Source organism: Lepisosteus platostomus, chromosome 9, assembly GCF_059453375.1.
Source record: "Lepisosteus platostomus isolate fLepPlt1 chromosome 9, fLepPlt1.hap1, whole genome shotgun sequence".
In the NCBI taxonomy this organism is placed as follows: Eukaryota; Metazoa; Chordata; class Actinopteri; order Semionotiformes; family Lepisosteidae; genus Lepisosteus; species Lepisosteus platostomus.
The window spans coordinates 24505001-24529358 of record NC_142619.1 but is presented as its reverse complement, the minus strand read 5'-3'; the positions used below and the strand labels follow the sequence as shown (position 1 = coordinate 24529358).

The 24358-nt window shown below is 37.8% G+C and overlaps 1 protein-coding gene across 2 annotated transcripts in view; it reads right to left on the bottom strand.

Annotated features, from left to right (window-relative positions):
- lin7a (lin-7 homolog A (C. elegans)) overlaps positions 1 to 24358 on the bottom strand; it is a 63164-nt gene that overhangs the window by 2758 nt on the left and 36048 nt on the right. Inside the window, exons 3-5 of one of the 2 annotated variants that reach the window (XM_088647246.1) lie at positions 20579 to 20650; positions 12815 to 13024; positions 5016 to 5242 (exon numbers count right to left, since the gene is read on the bottom strand). In XM_088647246.1, coding sequence (XP_088503372.1) covers positions 5016 to 5242; positions 12815 to 13024; positions 20579 to 20650 — 509 coding nt within the window. Of the gene's footprint in view, positions 1 to 5011; positions 5243 to 12814; positions 13025 to 20578; positions 20651 to 24358 lie in introns of both variants that reach the window. The other variant, XM_088647247.1, reaches the window with a different exon arrangement.

The following is a 24358-nucleotide window of genomic DNA, read 5'->3' as shown; positions in this document are numbered from 1 at the left end:
TCAAATTCACAAAAAGAATGTCTGTTTCTGAATAAAATCAAAATTGACCCAGTTAGATGATCCTCTTCATGGGTTATAATATATGTACAAGATCTCCATTATAAAAATGAATTCACTACCTTGTGTTATGTTTTATATTTTCCATCTCACTTTCACTACAATACTTAAAAATGACTATAAATTAATTCCATCATACATACAGTAGATCTATCTGGGGGAAAGCAGCTGGGAGTTCAGTTGGCAATCTTACAATGCCCCAGAAGTACCTTATGAGTTTTTAAAATTAATTTTAAATAAAAATATTACATCTGGGCTTTTCAGCTGTAATAATTCATCTAGGACAGGTTTATTCTAAATCATACTAGGCTCGTGGGTCTTAATTAAGCAAGCATTAATTAAACCAATTAGGCACCAGGATCTTTCATTAAATTGCCTCAGTAGCAGGTACTAGAGGACAAGTTTTATCTCCATAGAACTTTTTTTCTCATCTCTAAAACTGCTCTGAGTCATCTTTATATGGGAAACGGTATGATTGTCCAAAACTCCTGCTGCTCAATGCAGCCAAGAGCAACCAGACTGCTTGGCACTATTACAGGTTAGACAAATGTTGTTGTTTTTTTTACAAAATCTGTTTGATATGTCCTTACATTTCCCCTTTTTTGCTTTTCTTTTTTTGCCAGCTGGCTGTTGTCTGTTGTCCTATTAAAACCCAATAAGAATCTGTCCAAAAAGGAAATAACTCAGAGAGTTACACACTTTTCCACAGATATACCCAGACAAAAGTCTGTCTGTCTGTGGATGGAAACTGGAGCAACCAGAGGAAACAGACACAGGGAGAACAAACAAGATCCACACAGATAGCATCCCAGATCCAGAACTGAACCTAGGCTCAAGCGCCTGTGAGGCAGCAATGGTAACCACTGCACCATCGTATTACGTCTTTATATACATCTTTATCTAAATCAGAGGTCTGTAAATGAATGCTAACAAAAATCTTGACTTTTCTAAAGCCACTAAATCATCTGTATCTCTATGGTGTCCTATTATTATACATACTATAAAGACTCATTTTGTCTTTTTAAACCATGGAATGTTAGCTAATTAATTTTCTCTTCAGTTGCACCTGCTGTTGCCACAGAAAAAAATTTTGATTGCAAATAAAATTAAACAAAAAAATGATTTCCACTCCTGGCAAGCCAACATGAAGGACTTGTCATGTTTAATTTTAGGACACGTATGATCTTAATGCAGTACATATTGTGATGAGCTCCCTGGGTGCTAAGTAATATACCTGTACATGTGTCATTTGGCTCATGATGACTTGGCCGTGATTCCTGGTACGATCTCTAGTCACTAATTTTCAGTACAGATCTTTGAATAGTAAAACAGATTTCTTGTTAGTGCTTATAATGTAAATAATGATCCAACACAAGAAACAGACACGAACTGGAATTGCTACTGAGGTGCTCAGAATAATTTGCAAACTTAATAGCTGTGAGATGTAAATAAGTGGAACACTATTGCAGAATTACCAGTTTGTATTGTTGCAGTTTGGGGATGGCTGAATGTTTAAATTTGCCTTTCTTATAAGTAGCAACCCATTCTAAAAAAATAATTCAGGTGGGTAGCTGCATCAGCATGCATAGGTTGCAAAGGAGCAAGTAATAGGTTTATTCCATGCTGAAAAGAGAAGAAAGAAAACACAACGTTTCGGCTGTGGAGCCTTCTTCATAGCTGATTGTGTTTACTTGTTCTTAAAAAAAAAATGGCAGGCTTGAAGAATGCCTACTGTAAATTGTCTTTATTGGATCAGCTCACTGAAGCAGAAACAATGGGTAAATATCCAGGTGACCACACAATCTTCAACTCAAACTAAACTAATTCTGAGTTCAATTAGTAAATCAACAAACATAGAACACACATACAGAAATAAAAGTGAGGATAACAAGCACACACACAGGTACAGAAACAGTAAGACAGGAGAAACCTAGAAAAAGAAGCAATTGCACTGCAAGTCAGTTTCCTCTTTCAGCTCACTAAGAGACCAGAATCTGTCAAGGTAATTTGAACACTTAAAAGGAAGGTACTTTAAGGAAGAGAGTATTTTGACAATATTGATTTCTGGATTTCCTAGTTGTGAAATCCATATGTTCCTATTTAGTTAGAATTCATTTCACAGAGATTTACATAGGTGTGAGAAGCAGCACAGTGTTGCAGAGGTTAGCATCGCAACCTTGTGGGTCTGTTGCTCTAGGTTCAGTTCCTAGGGTACTATCTGCATGGAGTCCAGTATTTCCCTTTACTCTCCATCAGGATCCTAACCTCCTCTTGGTAACTCTCCTTGCTGCAGACGCAAGAGACCTAAGTCTTGCACTCTGCAATGTTCTACAGTCAGTGGGTTACGTAGTTGATAGTGTTTGGCCAGAGGTTGGGATTAGAAATCTGACAATCTCCGACAATCTGACATGATAACCGTCGCCTCCAGCTCTCATACCAGTCTTTCAGTTTTGAGTCTTCCTAAGACTTGTGCAGTACTTGCTGCTCTACAGGTCTTCACCCTGAGGTCGATGACAAGTGTTGTTGGGCTTCACTCTGCTGACAGGCTGGAAAATCAACTCTCCTCCAGTGTTAGCAATTTCTCTGTTTTCTTAATAATAATAACTACTTATGAGTTATTTGTGTTTTATTTTCCTCTTGGATGTACAAATAATCTTGGGCATTTTCTCCACATAAAGAATCACATCTTGGGCAGTAGAAACTATTTTAAATACAACCATAAATCAAACATTTCTTCACTGACATATTAATAAATGTTGTAATGTTTCAAATGTATCTCATCTCTCTACCACAGCATTTTTTTATTTCTGAAGGCAAATTGCGGTAGTATGATTGCATAATCTCAGGTTTTTTAAAGTATTATTAAAGCATTCAATAAGATCTTTTTTGGCATAAATGCAGATGATTGATGGCTAGGTAAGAAAATTATATATTTCTGCTATGATCATGGAGTGTTCATGATAAAAGAGTTTAATATTCCTTTAAGCAGGAGAGAATGGATTCACTCCTCAATGTTCTGTAACAATTCTCTGTACAAATCAATAACCCCCATTTGAATATCTGTACCTACTTTAGAGAACATAAAGATGTTGTAGAGATAAAATCTGAAACAGAGTTATCTCTATAACTACAATAGTTACAACACAACAGTAATGTTTAGGCCAATGGGCCATCTGATTCTCCACTCAATATCTTGCTCTGTTGCATCTCAGGGCTGCAGCCAAACACTCAAGAATATAATTAGACTGCCATTGTAGAAGATGCCTTGAAAACATCTAATTCAGAAGAAGCTGAGATTTGTCATGTTATTCTGTCAATGCTTTACATTTTTTACATCAGTTTGAAAACAAATATGTTCATTCAATTGCTGCTAGCTCTTAATATTTTCTCATAATTTTCCTCCAGTATGACACCTTCATGCTCTTCGTGGGCAACCTACTTCTGCAATCACCCAGTTTCATGTATTTGTCCTTACCTACTGTCTAGACCCACACTCTCCCTTGTAAACGCCATGACATTCCCAAACCCACTCTTTCACGATCTCATTCCTAATCGAACCCATCACATTCTCGCATGCACCAGATTCAACAAAATCTCACTCCGGGACCAATTATCCAACCACATCCCTTTCCCTTCAGTATTTAAAGTTCCCTCACTCACCAACCCACGTTCACTATTGAGAAGCCTCCCGAAGTATTCTCTTGTGCACATTTCAACCTTTTTGACTGATCTCCCGGTTCCTTATCTTTGCTCCTGCCTTTTTTGACCGCACTCCTTGGCTTTAGTTTTTCAGACGATCTTTATTTGATTTCCCTGGCTACTGGACTCATTGCTTCTCCAATCGACCAAACCCCTGGATTACGTGTTTTGGATATTGTTCCTGTGCTATCCCACATTCTGCAGGATTCACGGCTATGCATAAGAATCCTCCCCTTCTACCCATCGGTTCCCTGACACCTACTGGATTACTGTCTTCACCTCTCTGCTCCCTCCCATTCTCAGTCCATTCATTTCAGTCATTTCTTCTTACACCTCCCCAAAACCTGAGCATCTCTGCTCGCCACGCTGATGCTGATGTAGTTGCTCAAGTTCAAGCTCAATTAGTTGTTCGTTCCCTTTTCTCTGCACTAATTTACCTCTTGTAAATGAGGCCCATTAATCTCCTCCATAGGAGAGTTAATGTGGTCAAACTAGATAACTTGGCACGTAAGGATACTTCTAGACATATCTATAAGTAAATGCTACATCATCTTTTGCTCATTGCAATACCTTCTGTATAATATTGATTTATACAGCTACTCATTCCATTACACTATAGAACTAATGCAGTGAATTTTTACAGCTCAGTAGTTTTCAGAAATAAACCAGCCTAGATAAAAGTATACTAATAATATAATAATAATAATACTTTATGAAAAAAAGCACAAACTGTTGCAAATATCTTTTTGAAACACCATTAGCATTGCTGTGTTTGTGTTAGAGCTTGCTATAGACTCACAAGCACTCATAGTTACCTATAAAAATCTGGTGAAAAATAATGGCCTCTGCAATTAAATTAATCTGAAATTCTAGTGTCTTTGAAACTTTGTTTTACAGTCTAATGCCTAAAGAGGTGAGGAGCTAATGCGACGGGTACAGTTCTGTTCAGCTCCTGCCAGGACTCCATCACGGTTGCTCATGGGGTCAGAGCAAACACAGCACTACTTCCTAGATGTCCACTGCACCAAAAGACCAATCATTCTACACCATCTAGTTTTCCAAACAATGCTCAGATAAGTTACACGAATCGTGATTCTAAAGAAGACATTCAAAATGAATGTTCAAATGAGCCCCATCCACTCATACCATGATATGAAGTGCTCGGCCTCACGCTGTCACCTTGCAAGTAAAGGGGGGAAAGGGCTTACCCAAGGGTCTTGCCTTCCTTAGGGGCCAAAGCAATGAAAAGCCTCACCTACGACGTATGGTTCTGCTGGGCCTGTTGCGTCTGCTGCTGCTGCTGCTGCTGCTGCTGCTGTTGTAGCAAGAGCTGCTGCTGCTGTCTGCGCCGGGCCGTCCTCAGCTTCTCAAAGCGGGCCTCCATCTCCTCGAGCACTTTGGGGGTGTACCGCACCACCAGCTTCACAGTGTCCTTTGCAGCCTTCAGGAGCTCCACTGCCTTCTCATGGTGCTCCCCTTCGACACTCTGACATCCCATGAAACAAAAGACACAAAACGCTACAACTTCACTGGCGTCGCTCTGTGTAACCTGGCTGCTACAAGAAGCACAAACAGGTAGCAAGAACAAGAAAGAAAGAACAAACCCGGTACAATTGCTTAGTGAAACACAAATATGTGACCAACAGTCATCTTCAGGAAATGTTCTATTTTACAAAGCTGTAAGGTACCTAAAAAATGCCAAAAGCTGAAAGCGGGTGATTTTGTGCTTTTCATAAGAGTGTTAAAGGGGTGCTGTTAAAAAAATAAAGTCAGATAATTAATTTATAAATGTAAAAAGCAGTATATAATAACACTGACTGATTTATTTCATGTGCTATAAACCCAGTCTGTGGGCACAAGCACTATACAGTAACTTTGAAATCTTTTTGCCCACTTTAAAAAATGTGCTTATTTTTTTCTAACTGCAAATAATCTACGCTAAGTCAAATGTTTATTTCAAATTTACACACTACAATGGATTGCACATTGAATATTTGTATGAGCTCTGTTGTATTTTTTTAAAGCACTTTCCTCTTTTTTAAATAGGGAGGGAACTCATTCTGCTCCAGAGAGATGTACATCACTCATATTGCTGTATATTTTTATAACTTAAAATATAATAAAGCAATTAAGAAAGGTAATTCCTTTTTCCATTTTTTGTGCGATATATGCCAGGGTCCTGTGCAATACATTTATATCTATATTTATATCTATATCTATATTTACATCTATATTTATATTCATATGTGTGATATGATTTTTCTGTGTACTGTTCTGTTCTAGTTTGTTCTTTGTGTGTCCGGACTGTGAGTAACTCTTTTAGTGCACCCCTCACTGTACTGATTGTATTCATTCGTTACACTGTTGCTGTGTTGTCTGTGTTAAGCTGCTGTTGCACTGCAATTTCCCTCACGGGATCAATAAACTATCTATCTAATTCAGGCACATTTGCATCATATTAATTTTATTTCTGATTATCTGTGATTAAAACCCATTGTGCATCTTGATTTAAATCAAGGCTAAAACCATTATGCCAAAGTCCAAGATGACTAGTATAATGACCTTCTGGATCTTGGTTAACCTCCAATAACACAGCTCATTGAGCGGGAATAAAAAGTGATTTAGCAGAGATGTAATGGGAAGAAAATAAAAAAAAATCTTTGAAAATGTCATGTGTATTATTTGAACAAAGGTCCTAAGGGCAAAGGGATATACCTTAGATATGAGATAATTGTTGTCAAACCACATTCCATATAGTATTTGAAAGAGCCATCTTTTGCTGTTCTCAGTTTTATAGGTATTGATTAATTCTTTGATAATACTGTACCCTTTGTATTATATTTCTTAGATTGTACCAGGAAGGAAAAAATAACCTTAATTATTTTTCCTTCTATAAAGTAGTTTTACACGGTCAAAGTTCCAAAACAAATTGATCACTGAATACCCTATGCATTGAGCTACTTCAAATTTCAAAATACAATTATGAAATTATGGAGCAGGCACGAAGGCCAGGGAAGGTGGAGAATGAGGAGTCCCAGCCCAGTGCAGACTTGTGTTCAGGGCATCATCAGCCATGAGGGGGTTTCATTAGGAGAGGGAAAACGAGGATTGGGGAAGGGGGATAGACAAAAATACGGACAGGCTGAGACCTGCGACATGGGTTGGACATTAGATGAAACAAAATGTAGGGGGGAGAGGAAGTGGATGTGGTTGTTCTGGCTTTCCAGGGAGTGGTGATCACATCAGGAGAACTGGAGAAGGGAGGACAGCATAGCAGGTGCAGGGAGCCAGTTGTTTTCTCTTTGAAGAGCTTCTAATTCGTGGGGAGGTGAGAAAGTGACTGCCGTTGTGGTCTGGATGTGGCAAATGGTGGCGAGTTAGAAAGGCAGGCAAGACAGAGGAGTTGAGGAGGTAGAAGACGTATAGGAGTGACAAAGTAAGGTCTGGCAATGCAGAGTGTGAGGAGAGAAATCCGTCTCTAAAAAGACTGGAAAGAAAAAGAAAACACTAAGTGCTAGAAAGATAGGCTCATTCTCACCGGGTGAATATTTACATTTAAGAAAGCAGAACTGTGTGTTTACTATTTCATCTCCTTCAGAACTTGTTTAACATCTCCATTAAGAGCAGTAAGGATTTGTTCCTTCTCCTGCTTCTTTCTCTTCTATCACACATTTCATTAAAGTGAAAAGGTGTATCTAACACAACATCCAACCGTTATATGTTTTCATGTATTTGATAACATAATGTGCCATTATAAAATATACTGACTTAATATCAATTTTAATGCATTTTATTTGCATATTAAAAACTAACGTCTAGTTAATATTTTATTCTACCATATGTTCAGTTATGTAACATATTTTCAGATTGAGCACCAGAAAAAAAATAATACTAATATATTCTATCATTCAAATCTGAAATCAACCACACAGGTAGTGAAACATACCACATTTAAGTACAGAAACTTAATGGTTTCTTCAAACACAAATTAAGAACCTGATTTTAAAGGATGAAATGAAAGCTGTCAGTATAACCCAAATTCTGTTTGAAAGGAAAAAAAGAATTTTGTTTTTCGTTATTCAGCACAATAAAGGAGAGAAAAAACTACAAAAATCTGATCGGGTGTCATTATTCACACAAGGACAAGCAACTTAACTGCAGTGAACTGATAATTAATCAGTTTGAAGGCAGTAAAAAAAAACAGGACAGCACACGTGATAAGACTATAGTAATAGTAATTTTACAACTGAAAAACACAGTCTTTCAGTCTAATTATAAGAAGAGAGTACTATTCTTTTGGTTAACTCAGTTGTTAATGGCATTGTAGCTACTAAGGATTGGTGATGTAGTGGAGAAAAAGGGTAACATGCCACCCACAGTTCAAAAGACATACTAGTAATTTAATTGAGTTCTGGGAAAACTGACTCTGGTGTGAGTATTTTCATGTCTATGTCAGTGTGTAACCAGTGACGGACTGGTGTCCCATCCAGGATGTGTCCTGCTTTGCACCTGTCTGCTTGCTGGTACACTGTAGGGTCTGGCTCCCCTGTGACCCTGTATTGGATAAAGTGGTTACAAAATGGATAGATGGATAAAAACAAAACAGTTTTATGTACCTAACCTCCTAGGGTCAAATTGTGATAGCTTTTGAGAAGTTACAATTGGAGATATATTTGGTTTGCCTTGCTTTTGAAATCTTGTGAGGTAAGTGTATCCCAGTTCTTTTTTGTGTAAGTACAGACTGAACGAGCAAAGCCACTCACACCGATATCACTGTAATCTGGCTGTTGCCTAAAAAAGCGTCACTGTTTCATCAAGAGCTGAGAGCCTTTGCTGACTAAGCCTAACCCTACCTTTGTTGAAAATGTGCCAGTTATGCTACAGTTAATAATATCTTCACATAGAGGTGAAAGTTACTATCAGAGTATAAAGATATGCCCTCTATAAAACACCAGGGAGGCGTTATTCAAAATGTCTACAACCAGACAACAAAAATATTGAATTATTTTTAGAAGAATACATCAATATCTCAATAAAATATATACTAAAGTATATATAACTTCAGGATAATTTCAACTAACCATTATAAACAGTTATAATAATTAATAATTTAAGTAATAAACACAAAAAGGTATGTAAATTATGCTACAATATAGGAAAGTTTCACTTCAAAATATATTTAACATGTCCTGTGCATTCAATCACAATCTGAAGGTGAATGCTGAATTCTAAAATTAATATTGACACCTACAGTACCTGATAAAATCATATAAACATCCTGTTCAACTATCTTTAAACCCTTCATATTACATACTGTGAAGCCATGATGCATGGCCGCCCCATAACAGAAAGAAACAGATACAGCCATATACCCATCATGACCTGTAGGGCAATTTTTCTTTCACTTTCCCTCAATTTACAGGCATTCTGCTCCATGGCCCCCTGTCCGGGGTGTCTAGGACAAGCATATAGTTGCCATGTTCTCTGAGACCTTGGCTTGTGGACCTTCTACTCATACACACCTCTGTCCTTTCGTGATCACTTCGCTGTCTGGACACCCAGGCTCAACAAACCTCACCTCAAGTTCTTTCTCTGTTATGCTAGAAAGTTTTTTTTTCAGAAAGTAGCAGTGGAAGACCCTCGTCCTGGTCGTTCCCTTTTGGCCAGAATCATTCTACTGCCGTCTTTACCTTACCAGCGAGCCAACATGGCGCCTCCCTGTCCCTACCCACCACACAAGAAGCCTTGAACTCCTCTCTCTAATTCACATATGGAGCCTCCAGCTCCTTGATGTACCCCAAAGCCTACTCTGCTCCTCACTCTACTAGCAGTCTCCTTGCTGTTGCAGCCTCCTTGCTCCTAGTTCACACATGAACCCGGGTGTCACACGCATTTCACTCTGAGCTTCCTGCCCCCCTACTGTCACACAATGCTGCTCAACGATGGCTACTGGTATTCTCACTCTCAACCTGTCAAACCTCGGGCATGCAGGTCCACTTCCAGCCACTGACACCACCAGGCTGGGTGTACACACACAACACTTACTACAGTCTCCAGCACCTCACTCTCGCTCTCAGACTTAATACAGTCGCAGTAATGACACACAACCTCACTGACGCCCTAACCTTGTGTCCCAAGCTGTAGACTTGCCGTGCATTTCCCTCGTGCCCAATCAACCCTAACTTTACTCTTAACTTACAGTTTCACCTGGCACATTTTCCCACTCCTTGCCTCGCATTTATAGAATGAGGTTCTCTCCACTACGCCCCTCTCTCTGGACCACTCATTGCCAGAAGCCAGTAGTCCGACAGGACCTTTTCCAATGATGCCCAGACCTTGTTTGTCCCCATGTAGGATTGGCTTGCACCTGCCCTGCGATGGACTGGCCCTCCGTCCAGGGTGAACCCTGCCTTGTGCTCGTTGCTTGCCAAGAAGGCTCCGGCTTCCCGCAACACCGTATGGTATAAAGTGGTTTGGTAAATGACATGACATGTTTCCATTCAAACTATATGACACCATGTTGAATAACAATTGTTGTATTGGGCTCTGGGACAGTGTATTCTGAAAATACTGTATATAAGTACATAACAGTTAAGAGTGGTAGAAATGGATTAGTCAGATGAATATGTCACGAACAGTTCTTTCCGGGCCCTATGCGGACGACGCGATCCAGAATAGTGAAGACACAAGGGGAAAAATATCATGCAGGAGTCGGTCAGGAGACAGGGGGGCGTGTCCATGCAGTGCTAGTGTCCGGGGGGAGTGAATCCAGGGCGAACAATCCAAGGGTAAATCCAGAGGAGGAATCCAAGACGAAAGGTTAAGTCCAAGACCAGGGGATCCATCCGTAGTTAAAACCAGAACCGGGTCGGGACCGGCGGGACAAGGAATCAGGAACATGAAACTAAAACCATAACGGAGCCAGACGCAGCAGGACCCCGGGCTCTCACGACACGGAAATCAATGAGAAGCCAGGACTGAGGTCAGCGTCTGGCTTTTAAAGGGGAACGGGAATAGGGAACAGGTGCAGAGAATGGGAAGGAACGAGGAAGGGCTGGAGCTCCCTTAAGAGGAGGGGTTAGCGATCGTGACAGTACGCCCCTCCTTTCCAGGGCGGCTCCGAAGCCCTAAACAAAAAATAAAAATAAAAAGGATGGAGTCCAGGTACCAATACGCCGTCCGCGGGGCCCGGGTGTTGGCTTCTCATTCTGTCACGAACAGTTCTTTCCGGGCCCTATGCGGACGACGCGATCCAGAATAGTGAAGACACAAGGGAAAAAAATCATGCAGGAGTCGGTCAGGAGACAGGGGGGCGTGTCCATGCAGTGCTAGTGTCCGGGGGGAGTGAATCCAGGGCGAACAATCCAAGGGTAAATCCAGAGGAGGAATCCAAGACGAAAGGTTAAGTCCAAGACCAGGGGATCCATCCGTAGTTAAAACCAGAACCGGGTCGGGACCGGCGGGACAAGGAATCAGGAACATGAAACTAAAACCATAACGGAGCCAGACGCAGCAGGACCCCGGGCTCTCACGACACGGAAATCAATGAGAAGCCAGGAGTGAGGTCAGCGTCTGGCTTTTAAAGGGGAACGGGAATAGGGAACAGGTGCAGAGAATGGGAAGGAACGAGGAAGGGCTGGAGCTCCCTTAAGAGGAGGGGTTAGCGATCGTGACAGAATAATTTATTTTTGAAGCAAGGGTGCAATGATTTTAATAATTATAAACAAGCTTTTTATGCCCCACAATTATTGGTACTTAAATTAAAAGACAAAATTATAACTGCAGTTCATAGCATTATGTACAGTTGAACGGTTGAACTGTACATGTATCTTTTAGTGTGCTGCTCTGTGAGCTGTGATAAATACCATCAAAGAAGTTACAAAATAATTCAATTTTAATGTGCACGATTGTAAGCTTAATGGTTCACAATTATAACAGAATGTAAGGCCAAACAAAGGAACATTCTTTCTCCTTTATAAATGGGAATTACACATCAAATACTTGCTGCGAAAGCCTCGTTAATGAAATATTTACCAATTATATTTTGTGAATGTCAGACATTTTTTACTAAATCCTCTGGGCAGCCTACCATTATTCATTTTGCTAACCCAGAATCACTTTGAAGGAGACATTTAAGTCATGATGGAACATTGTGTGAAAGACAAAAATGAGGCATTCTAAATCTAGATTATTTAATAACTCATATATTTCAAAGGCAGCCATTGATGGTATAGATCCTTGGCAAGGAGAGCAATGTCAAAAGTGCAGATTTCACTTCAGTCAAGTTTATAATAAAACAAATTTAAACTCAAATAAGTCAATTTAATTTTACACTTGGCAAACAGTCCAGCTTTCCAGACTTACTTTGCTCATGTGTTTAACTGTGAGTTTACAGTTCTTTATATCTACAACACATCATTCCAGGTGAAACTGAATTGTGCCTTTATAGAACCATGAAGCCAGTTGAAATCACTACCAGTGTATCTGACTTTGTTACATCCATCATCTCCTTTGTGTCTCGTCACTAATGAATGACTCATGACTCAAATACTCAAACATTTTACAGACCATTGAAAAACAGGACACTTTCCATAAAGATATAAATCATATTGATATATTCTTCTTTGTGTAATGGGGGAAAATATTTTTCTTGGACTACTTTATTAATGCCATTAGTAATTCATTAACTAAAGAAATCAATTTTCAAAGATATTGATTCACTCAATTCATACTGTCCTTATAAATATCGTTTACTGTTAAACTCTAAATGCCTAAATTGATTCGCATTCGGACAACTAAAATATTTACATGAGTTGTAAAAACAGAGTGTCTTTTTCTCCACAGATTAATAATGAATAATCTGTCAGTTTCTAATATGATTTGAAAGGACGTTTAAATATTGAAGCTTTGAATTAAATATTTGTGCAAGGATGTTATGTAGTTTTATAAATCATGAGGTTTTAAATGATTTTAATTGCTGTTCATTTCCTAAATTAATGCTCAGAGGGACAGCAGGAGAAAAGCAGAATACTGGAATACAAGAGTGTAGCAGACCTACCACGCCGTTGACAGACAAGAGCTGATCTCCTCTCTTTAGACCTCCATGTCTCTCTGCCACTCCTCCAGGAATGATGCGCGAGATGTAGATTGGAGAGTTCTGCTCCTTTCCACCCATTACGTTGAAACCCAGGCCTTCCTCTGTCTTAGGCAGCTCAACCACCCGGGGGTGTGAATGACCTTCACTGGCTGCAAATGCAGCTACTGTGGCCTGGGAGGAGGGAATCAGATAATACAAGCCCTTTCATGAAGGAAAATTTGCAAATAAGCAGAGGTGTCCAGGAACAATTATGGGCTAATTACCTGCACTTACATTTCAGAGAATGACATTAACTTATTCACTGGAGGATTTACTGAGAGAGCAAAGATAATTTGTTAAATTCATTTTTTTCCCCTAACTTCCATCTCAGATTAATTTCTCAAAGCTTTACAGATTTCCTTGAAAACACAAGTACCCAAGTGATACTTTTCAGACTTTGGTTCTACCGTAGGTCAAAAAATGTTTCAGAATAAACCATTAGAGTTATACAGTTAGTTACAATAAGACATATTTGTTTGTTGCACTTCTTGGTCTGACCCTACCACATTTGTTTAAATGCATTTATTTATGGCATCTAGGATGGGAATTCAAGTGTCTACAATGCTTGTTGGAAGTGAAACGCTATAGTGACATGTCAGACATTGTAGAGGGAGTTCATAATACTCTGTAGAGTAGGGGGATCTTTTAAACCTTGTTCTGGAGAGTACCAGTTGAGGTATTATACAGTAGGTAGCCTTTCAATAATCAATTTCTAAAGTCCTGAAACAATTCACAGTACATACGATCCTTTAAACAGGTGGTGTGTTCATAAAGTATTTTCGAAATCATGTGGAACAAAAGGGCTGCACAGTGGTGCAGTGGTTAGCATGGCTGCCTCACAGAGCTGGAGTTCTGGGATAACTGGTATGTTCACTGGCTTCTGTGAAAATTGGCCCTAGGTCTGAGTGGGTGTGTCTGTGGTTGTGTCTGTCTGCCCTGTAACTGACTGGCATTCCATCCAGGTTGTACCCCGTCTTGTGCCTGTTATTTGGAGAGATAGGTTCTGGCTTCATCACGGCACTGAATTGAAAGAAGCGGTTACAAAAAGGAATGGGTGAATTTGGAGCAAACATCGTAGTATTAGTCATCATTCAAGGACTAGTTTTCCCATTATTTAAGCATTGCTTGCTTATTTAATCACTTTAACAAGTGTTCCTAGTGTTCAAATAGATACCTCAGGTATTCTAGATGAATTAATGAACTGAGGTCCCCCAGGACCAGGATTGGAGAACCTGCTAGAAAGTCATTAAGCCTAGTAAAAGAAGTCATGCATGTCTTGCTATCTAGTATACAACTGAAAAGATGGGAAATTCCATATGAATACAATGGATATCTACCCATGCTAGATTTTAAGTTATGCTGCATTTTACCTGCATTTAGGTCACAATCACCTCCAAAATGATTGTCACCCTTGATAAAGATGTGCAAAAAAGGCTGAATAAAATAAACAGCACTGTTAGTGAGCTATATTGTAATTTTCCCACATGTGGAATATATTTTAGTTTCTTACATTTTCAATAGAATCAATTAAAATTACACATTTCACAAATTATACATTTATTTCTAAAAAAAGCATCACAATTAAAGGTATTGATACCCCTGGTTTCAGTAATTTGTGCACCCTCCCCTTGCAAGAATAATTTAACTTAGTGTAGCATTTTTCTATACTGTCTTATGAGATCTGAGAACACTTATGATCATATATCTTATTTACAAAACTGGAACAGATTTGTCAAAAGCATTTTACCAAAACATCTGCATTTTTCATATTACTTAAATACAATGTTTTCACTTCACTAAAGCCAGGTGTTCTTTTTCTATCTATTTTGTGATTTGTTTGAAGAAGCTGCAAAGCTTCTCTTCTGACCTTTTTATTTCTTTAAAATGTGAATTACAGTACAAAGCACTTACTCAACTTTCTGGCTATGATGAAAGACAGCTCACTAAGCAATTGGTTAACTGCATTTTTGTTTCAACTCAAATAGGTTGAGTGACCAGGTGCTCCTCATATTAAAGGTCTTATCAACAGTCTTATCAACAGCCAAATCTTGCCAGTTAGAAAGCTGATGTCATTTCTGCTGATGTTATGAGCTTCATAGTTTTGTATAATACTAGATAAAGCATGCTCATGTTTATCACAGGTAGAGGTGTATTTATGACAATTTAGTTTATGAAATTTAAGAGAGCATTTTGCTTTGTCTGTTTGGCTAACAGGTTCATTATCTTCAGGCACAGGTACCAATGCCTTTTCCTGGGACTTATCGCAATGTCTGGGATGAGCACAGACTCCACCCACGTAAACCTTAAGTTACACAGACCAAAAACCATTGTGCATTTGCAACTCCTCCCATAGGAAAAATTAAGTGGACTAGATCCTATAAACACCAGCTCTTTGAGAAAGAAAAACAATTTCCCTCTCAGTAAAGAAAACACAAACCTCCAAACTTGGACATATTACTACAGTATATGAGCAGTAAGAATACAAATGCACATCAATGACTCTTTGGACATACAGTATGTTTTTCACACAGTAAATTCTGAAGAAGATTGGTTTGTTGGTTGCTTGACTAGGACTTGTTTTTTTTTGTCATAATAAAAAATAAACTCTGTCATGTGATTTAAAAAAATGGCAAGTGCTTTGTGATTGCTATTTAAAATTGCCAGAATGAGCTGAATGGTGTGTTTCAAATGACTGAGCATATAAAATGACCCAAGATATCGGTAGAATGTAAACTAGCAGCAGAGCAAGCCTTTCTTACATAGCCTATAAGAAAGAAGGCTGGTGTACAGGAACTGTCCTTAAAAGTGACAAGATTGCTGAAGCATGGTCCTATGAAAGTATCAATGGTTTACAGATAGTGGCTGGCAAATAAAAAAAATCCCATCAGGGATGCACAACTGAGGCTATAAACTGAATCTTGTGAGAAAACAACTCAGCAGTTCTGGTCCTGTGAACAGAACTAGTGGAATCAGTGCAGCAGAGCTGTAATCACTGCTGGTGAACTGACCCATTATAAGGAGTAATTTATTCTTTGTTAAGGCAATATACTATATATGCTTAAAAAGTAAGAATATAAGGGATAAAAAAGACAAGTACAAGAATATGCAGTCTTAGAGGCACATATTTTCTCACTTCAGCAGAGAAACATTAAGAGAATGCCCTGTTAAAGACAAGCATAAAACGAAATACTTGACAGAATAATGAATTCTGGATGGAATTCTCAAGACTATTGAAGCTTAAAGGCAAAATACTATCTTCTTTGATGTGTCTGCAGCTTTAACACATCGCCTTGAGTACCGAAGTATTTATATATAGTTTTGGTCCATGCTAATAAGTTTGTAACAGGTGGCAAAGTTTAATATGCATTAAGAACATAGCACATTTATCATTTTTAAACACTTTCAGGCAAACAGAGGTACTGTACAAGACACTTTAAGGTAGCACAAGCATACCATGGTGATGTACTCTCAATTTTAATGATTAATTCACCTCTTATCTTAATAACATCCATCCCAATTAATCTACCAGTATGTCTTTGGACTTATGGGAGGAACCCCTTACAAACATAGGGAGAACTCCACACAGTTTGAACTCAGGGCCCCAGGGCTGTAGAGCACTCATTCCAACCACTGCAGCACCATGCCACCTGGTTTAATTAGTTCAGGTGGGTAGGTCAGCATGCGTGGCTCCACAGCCGAAACCTTGTGTTTTCTTTCTTCTCTTCAGCATGGAAAAAAAACCTATTACTTGTTCCTTTGCCACCTGGTTAAATGACACCTTTCCTAATAAAGAAAATAAATCTATCTAGTCTGTAATATTTTTTTAACATTTTCATAGTTAATTAAATCTGGTTCCTGTATAAAAATAGGAATAGCATAGCGTTCAGAATAGCATTCAGAAGCTAAAAAATCATAATTTGTTTTGATTTTTTTTACCAAAGGTTTCTGATGAAATGATTCAAGCCTGAATTGTTCAGTGTAGACATTAATTGTATGTGATTACATCACTTTTTTATGTTCAAATACTCCTGCAGCTATTTGAGGGCAGCTGCACAACCTTGAAAGACTTTGAAATGATTAGCAGGCTTATTTGAAATGAAATGTATATTAGTCATCAATTTTCATAAGATAAACTATACATATTCCTGTAATTCACTCTATTCATAATCAGAGCATATTGTATGGTACTCTATATACTGTAAAGCATAGGAATATGGATGTTTAAATGGTTTGGCTTTCTAGAATGAAAAGTAAACCGCGATCTGTACTGCTCCTTAGATAAAACAAATATATTGCAAAGTATAACTTTTATAGCTCCTACAAGTGGTTTTAGACAAGTATGAGCCCAGACAGATCCAAGTTGTGCAGCTTTGGGCATACATGTACAACACATCAGAACACAGCTTGAGGCTAAGGGACATGGTTGAATCACTGATTTCACTGCTCAAACCTCGAGAACAGTGACCATCATCACAGAATCAGAGGCGTACAGTAAGAAGCTTTTTTTATGAAGGGGGTTTATGGTTTTATGAACACGTTTTTATAAAGAAAATTTTAGGAAGTAAGATACTGTTTTGTTGGGTCAAAAAAGAAAACTAATGATCTTTGTTATACATTAATACTTTTTACTTTTGCTGTACAGTATCATAAAAAGCTAATAGCCTAATAAATCATTGGAGTTTCTTTATCATTGTGTGAAGCAGACAATTAATTTGGGCAATGTACAAGTACAGGAGTGTGCATGAGAAATATGCACAGAAAAATCTTTTTTTAATTTAGAATCTGAGATCATAGTTTTAGTGGTGTCCTGCCTGGTTTTATAATCTGTATGTAAATCCTCCAGCCCAAATCATGAGTTTATAATACATAATGTGTTAGTAGCATGTCCATTTACTGGCACTTCAGAGAATGCATGAATTATTGAAATGCTTTTATCATTAACACATATTTTCAACCCAGATCCCAGAATGATTTACATACACTTTTCCTGTTATTGTGTCTCTCAGATGGTCTTTAAAAATATTTTTGAGTTTGGGGAAGGTTTAAAAAACGATTATTGTGCTGCTTTTAGAAAATTATTTGTACTTTATTTGTAGTAATTATTACTGGAAAGGGCTACTGTGAAGTAGAGAGAATTAACTGGAAAAACTCACTGAATGAAAATCTGAATGAGTAATGAATACTCACAGGAAGTGAAATTCCACATAAGGAAAAGAAGCTATCAGCATAGGCTCTGTGTGAAATTAGCCATACCTCTGGGATAATAAAGAGGTTTACAGTATATGAACATCCAGACAACCATTTTCTAAATGCTTTATCCAATACAGGCCATGGCAAGCAATGGACACAAGGCAGGATCCACCCAGGACAGGACACGACTGCCAATTTTCCTAGAAGCCAGTAAATTTAACACCATGCCTTTGGACTTTGGGAGTACTGTGAGGAAACCCATGAGAATGTGTGGAAGAACATACAAACTCCAAGCAGATACCACCCCAGAAACTGAACCCAGGGCTCTAGCGCTGAAAAAGAGCAATGTTAACCACTGCGCCACTGTGCCACCGCTTATATGAACAGTTGGACGGACAATGGTTTTGGTCTGTGTCTCGGCTTCAACCTGCAAGGTGGGAGGGTGAGAGCCATAGAAGGGAGTGCTTACTAGACAATGGATTGGGCTGGCTTACAGGCCGGAGCTTACATAGCGAGGGATATGAGAGAAAACACAATTCAGTTCTGTAATGAGGAGTGTCACAGGTGCTGGAAAGGCATCCAGCTGATAGTTCATTTGTCAGGCTCAATGGGGTTGAAGTGTGCTGCTGACGAAGAAGGCTCGGTAATCTAGTAAGTGTGACGAACACGTGCCATGAAGATGGAGAGTGACGATCTAGTGACTTGTGTGAGAAGAACCAAGCGACCAGAAACTGGGAAGGGAGAGTTACTGTACGGCCTTTCCCAAGAGATAAACAGTGTGAAAAAACTAGCATCCAGGAGGAGATCTCAAAGATAAACACAGGCCACTTAAAATGTGAAACACTGGCAGTGTTGAATTTGAGGTGACATCTGTGCCAGTGGTTGTCAGAGCTACTATGTAAATATTACGTCAAAGGCATTTAATTTGGCAGCAAGCCTCAATTGTGTACTTTTGACTACTAACATATCAATGCCCTCTTACAATAGAGTATTTCATAGAGTACCGATAAACAGTATCTTGTAATATAACTGTTGAGGTACTTTTAATTGTTTGCATAAGAAAGGAAATGTACAAAACATACTTAACAGTAATTACAGACACACTACAACATATTTCAAATCAGATTTTCGACTGTTTACTAGTGCGAATTGGAAATGGGGGTAAATATTCCTTTCTCAGCTGACAGCCATAAGGAATCGCTCTCCCCTGCTCATCCAATACACTATCAAACCACATATAACAGCTTTTTGGCATTTCAAACTTTCAGAAACTTTTTTTGTTTACAGAAAAATGCACCTCACCACTGTTAATCTAAGCCTTTTGCTTTGTGTGTTATTGTGACAGTACAGACACATGCCATAGAGATAAACTGCAGGCTGTTTTACCTTTCAATGTGCAGTAGACAATGTGAATACTATATAATTTGTTTATTCAGTGAAATGCTTTGTGATGTCATTGGTACATCCATTATTAGGTCTCTAAGCTATTTAATGACCATGAATGCTTTATCCTAATCTATTTTTTCTAATTAGTCACAACTTATGCATTGACTGCACAGACTGCCAAGGTGTGCAAAATAGAGAGCCTTAGTACTTCTGTAGTGTGTTCTACACATAATAAATTAGGGTTTAATGAGTTGGGTATAATGTTGAAAGCATTTTTTGGCACGAGCACTCAATTTTTTCATTTTTATTTTTTAAGGGGTGAGTATAGTCAGAACTACATAGTGTAGTATGTTATATTACAGTAGCTCCTATTTTTAATGTGCTCCACAAAAATGATAACCCTGAAACAAAACTGTGCAGAGATGTGTGCAACAGACATCATTTTGATTCTCTTATATTTGTAAAAGCTTGAGATACTGTATTCTGTATTTTAATTAATTAAAAATGAAATCCAGCAGCATTGTACCTATCATGTAATTTCCTTTATACACTTTCTATTTGTCTATCACATTAATATAAGAAAGATAAAAATGTTTGACAGTGAAAAACAGAGAAATTTGTAAATTAATATTTAACAAAAAAAGGACAAGTACTGTACTATATCAACAACAATAAAGCTTCAAACCAACTAGAATAAACACAATTTCACAGTAAATTTTGTGTTTATCTGTTTCCCTTACCTACCGCTTATGGCATCAGATTTAATCATTCTAACATGCATATCCTGATACTAGGATCACATCTAGTATTAAATTTAATTAAAGAAAATCGACATATACTATTATCACACAGTCCTGGAAAAGACAAAACCAAAACTAAAAATGATTACACATCTGTAAGAAACATGCATGATTTAGTAGGCACTCCTTTATTGCTGGGTTTTTTATTTCACAGGCTATTATTGTGCTTATGGTTATTTTACCTGTGGAGCAGCTATACTGGTCTGGGATGTCACTATTTGAGAACACACTTGAAAAAACCTGAAACACACATATGCACAATCAAATATACAACAGACAGCATATCACTTCTGAATTGGAAAGGGCCTACCTTCGCAGTAGCTCGTGCCTGGTATTCTGGGCAGCCATTCACAGTTATAGTTTCATGCATGTACTGATAAACCTTCAAAGAGAAGAAAACAATATGACTTGCAGGCAATGTTCATTCAAATTAAGCCTGCCAGTTAAGTAAAATTTAAGATGTACAGTATTTTCTCACCCTTGCCTCAGAATGTGAACAAGCTCACAATCATAAAATCTCAAATGTCGAGATAGCTGTTAAAATTAGTAATGCCTCCTAGAATGTCTAAATACAGTATAATGTCACTTAGACATGTAACATAAAATGTACAGTAGAAGCATAGAAATATAACAAAATATCACACCCCTGATGAAATAAGAATAATAAACATCAAATAACAGGAGGATTTACAAATTGGATTTACAAAAAGGTTTCTTGCTTAAAATAACGTAAACATTTATACAATAATATTGATAGAACTGCACAGAGCAAAGTCATATTTGTCATTAATATTTTAATCCCAGAAAAAAAGACATCAAATCCCAGTAATCAGAATTTTGTATATCCTCGTATGGCAGAAATTATACAACTCCTGCAATGTTGTATTAGTTCTGGCATTTCGGAGAGAAAATCCTCCATGTAAAATATTCCTCCATGTAAAATTGCTCCTTCAGGTGCTCCATTTTAGGTTAGTGAACTTGAGTTGGGATCGCAAACCTTTAATTGGATTGAGATTTGGAGATTGAGTTGGCCAGTCAAGAACATGTATTTTGTGTGCAGTTTACCACTCCTTTGCCGATGTGGCTGAGCTGAATGCTTTGAATCAATGCCATGCTGGAATGGGCATTTTTGGCCAAGCTTCAGCTTCATGGCAGAAGGAACCAGGAGTCTAGCCAAACTGTCTAGGTTGCACTATTGGACATTGTTTCATGGTCATTTAATTTGGATTACGAATTAATATTTGTTCATTCATAATATATACAGTATATTATGAGTGATATACTACATTATTGGAGCAGTTGTAGCTCAGACGGCAAGGGTAGCCCCTGACCGGAAGGTCCTGGGTTCAATCTCAGGTATGGGCAAGCGATGTACTGTAGCTTGCTCTAATTCCTTCCAGATGGCTCCCAGGTCCACTCAGCCTGCTTTCCAAACGAGTATCTGGGGTTAATCCTTCCGGGGGTAATAGGGTGGCCGGAGTGTGATGCTCACCACATCACCTCCACCTCCAGTGTCGGATGGTCAAGAAAAATGGTGTCCCTTGCCCCCCATTCCTCCATGGGCCTTTATGGCCTGAACAAGGACCTACGTTCTACATTACGATGTATAGTAGAGATCAGCCTGGACTGCTATCTTGGCTTACTGATTAAATGGACTATAGTGGGGAATTCGGGAACTACAGCTTTACATTGACTAAGTAGAAAAACTTTGCTTTTGCAATTGTTCTGTTTGAAAATGCTTTACTATGTTCTGTACTCATGCCTTGATGCCCTGGTTTACCCCTCTCTTTTTGAAGCCAGTAAACTTTTACAGTTCCCTTCCACAGTTGCTAAAGTTGCCACAGTAGCCAAATTTACTATGGCCCTATCACTGAACTGACTTGCTACTGAACCAAGCATACTGTGGACTGTACAGTATTTCTCAAAAAACAGCGGTGAGCGTATGCTGGTTGACTCTTTTTTACTGTTGGAGAGTGAATTGAGGGATAGGATTAAACACATTATATACTGTATATATATATTTTTTAATTTGTGTGACTGACATAATGACTTCAAAATGAAAGTATGACTGTAATTTTGGCCTTTGTGCAGCAGAATGTCATATTACATGCAATAGTTTTGCAAAAGTACAATTTCAGAAACACTTTTTTGCTTAAAGGAACTCAAAAGCCACTTTATATTACTTAGGCCAGTTTATTTTTAATGCTTATTTTTGTAGATGTCAACTAGGATGTTAATCTTAGTAACAGAATAGTGTCTGAGTAAAAACGGTGAAGCCTCACAACTCGTGAAAGGCTGTTTTCATTTCAGGCTTCGTCTCATTTCAGTAGTCAGAGGTTAAAGTTCTTTTATAGGCTTGTGTACGGTTAATTGACATGGCTGCATGGAGCTAGCTCTCACACTGCTTACTGTGTGTTCACACACAGGCCTGTTAGCACTCTGTAGTTTGTGTATCTATTTTTTGCAAACTCATAATTGAGCCCAATGTGCTATATCTCCCTTACTGTTATATCTCCCATATCATTGGCATTGCTATTCACAACTCTAGAGGTAAATGATAAAAATAATTGCAAGACCTTAAATTCACAAAAAGGGTCTAAGAATAGTTTGGCTACAACATTTAATTCACTTAGTATCCCAGAAGAACACAAACAACTTCAATATTCACATATTCTGTTTAATTTGCAAAAGGAAGATACAGGCATTTATCCCTTATTGTTTATGCAAATCACACCTATGGAAATGTCAGTGTCACTTTATTTGTGGGCTCATTAAAAAAATATATCTGGCCATAATTTTTCAATCTAACATAAACATTTCATTTAAAAATACAGAAAAAAAACATAGAAGGAATAAGACATGCTCAAATACTACTGGCTGAAATGCCAAAATATATACAGTTCATATGGATTTTACTGTTTTTCCCTTTTGTGGGGGATACAAGACAAACATATTTTGATAATAACCCAGTGTGTAAATCTATGCTTTACATTTAAATTATTCATATCTGCGTCTGTACTGAATATAATTTCTGCAGCATGTGGAGAAAATTTCCATTTCGATGAAGTATAATCTTTTGTCAGTAATACTATTAACTCTCAAATGTCTTGATCTGTAGTAAGTTATTCTAGTGGCTCTAAATACCTAATGAACTGCTGTCAGTAATTACAGTTTTAGTAATTACAGGACTGGGATTGATTGAAACTACTGAGAAGTGAATTGCTTCTCTAAAAATATAGGTCAAACTGACTGTGCAGTGGGGCCTAATTCTTTTCAACAGACTATAGGCATCATAGGAAATAAACCACATAAAATACACTGATATTTACAATGATTTTGAGCTTCTCCTTTGGTTCAATTTAACACAACTTTTTTAGTCATAAAGAAAACAGTATTGTTTGCAGCAACAATTGTTTTACTTAGCCTCCTATTTGTGTCATACTAGAACATGCTGTATTTTTTAATCATACAGCATTTAGGCAGTCTTAAGTATCATTATCAGTGAAGGAGCAAATAATAGTATCAGATAGCTTATGCTCACATTATATATGACTGTTGACATTTTATATAAGACTATGACTAAAATATATACAAATATAATGAATTACTTAAGTTATGCAAAACATCAAGTAACTTTAATAATAAATGTACTGTTTCATGCCATTATCAGTTTATAATTTGCTTAATTAAACTTAATTGGATGCAAAGACTACTGAAAATCTTACAATGAAGATCTTATTGATACTGTTACAAATTTAAAAACAAACCAAACCATCAATATTCCACTTCAACTAACAATGAATGTATCCTCCACAATCAAAGATAAAAAAATGAAAAATATGAACTAGAATCAGTTCATTTTACTTTTACCTACAGTAACCACCACTATAGTTGTTAATCTTCAATAAATTAAAACAATTACAAGTTTTCTCAAACTACAAGATCTGAATATATACTGATGGAAAAAAGAAACGCAACAATTTCTGGAATGAGTATACTATAGTTAAACAGTAGCTTATGTACCTTCACAAAAAGTTGTCAATTTATTTTAAGCCCTCTCACCAGCAATACAGCCTGTGCAGTGAGGCAT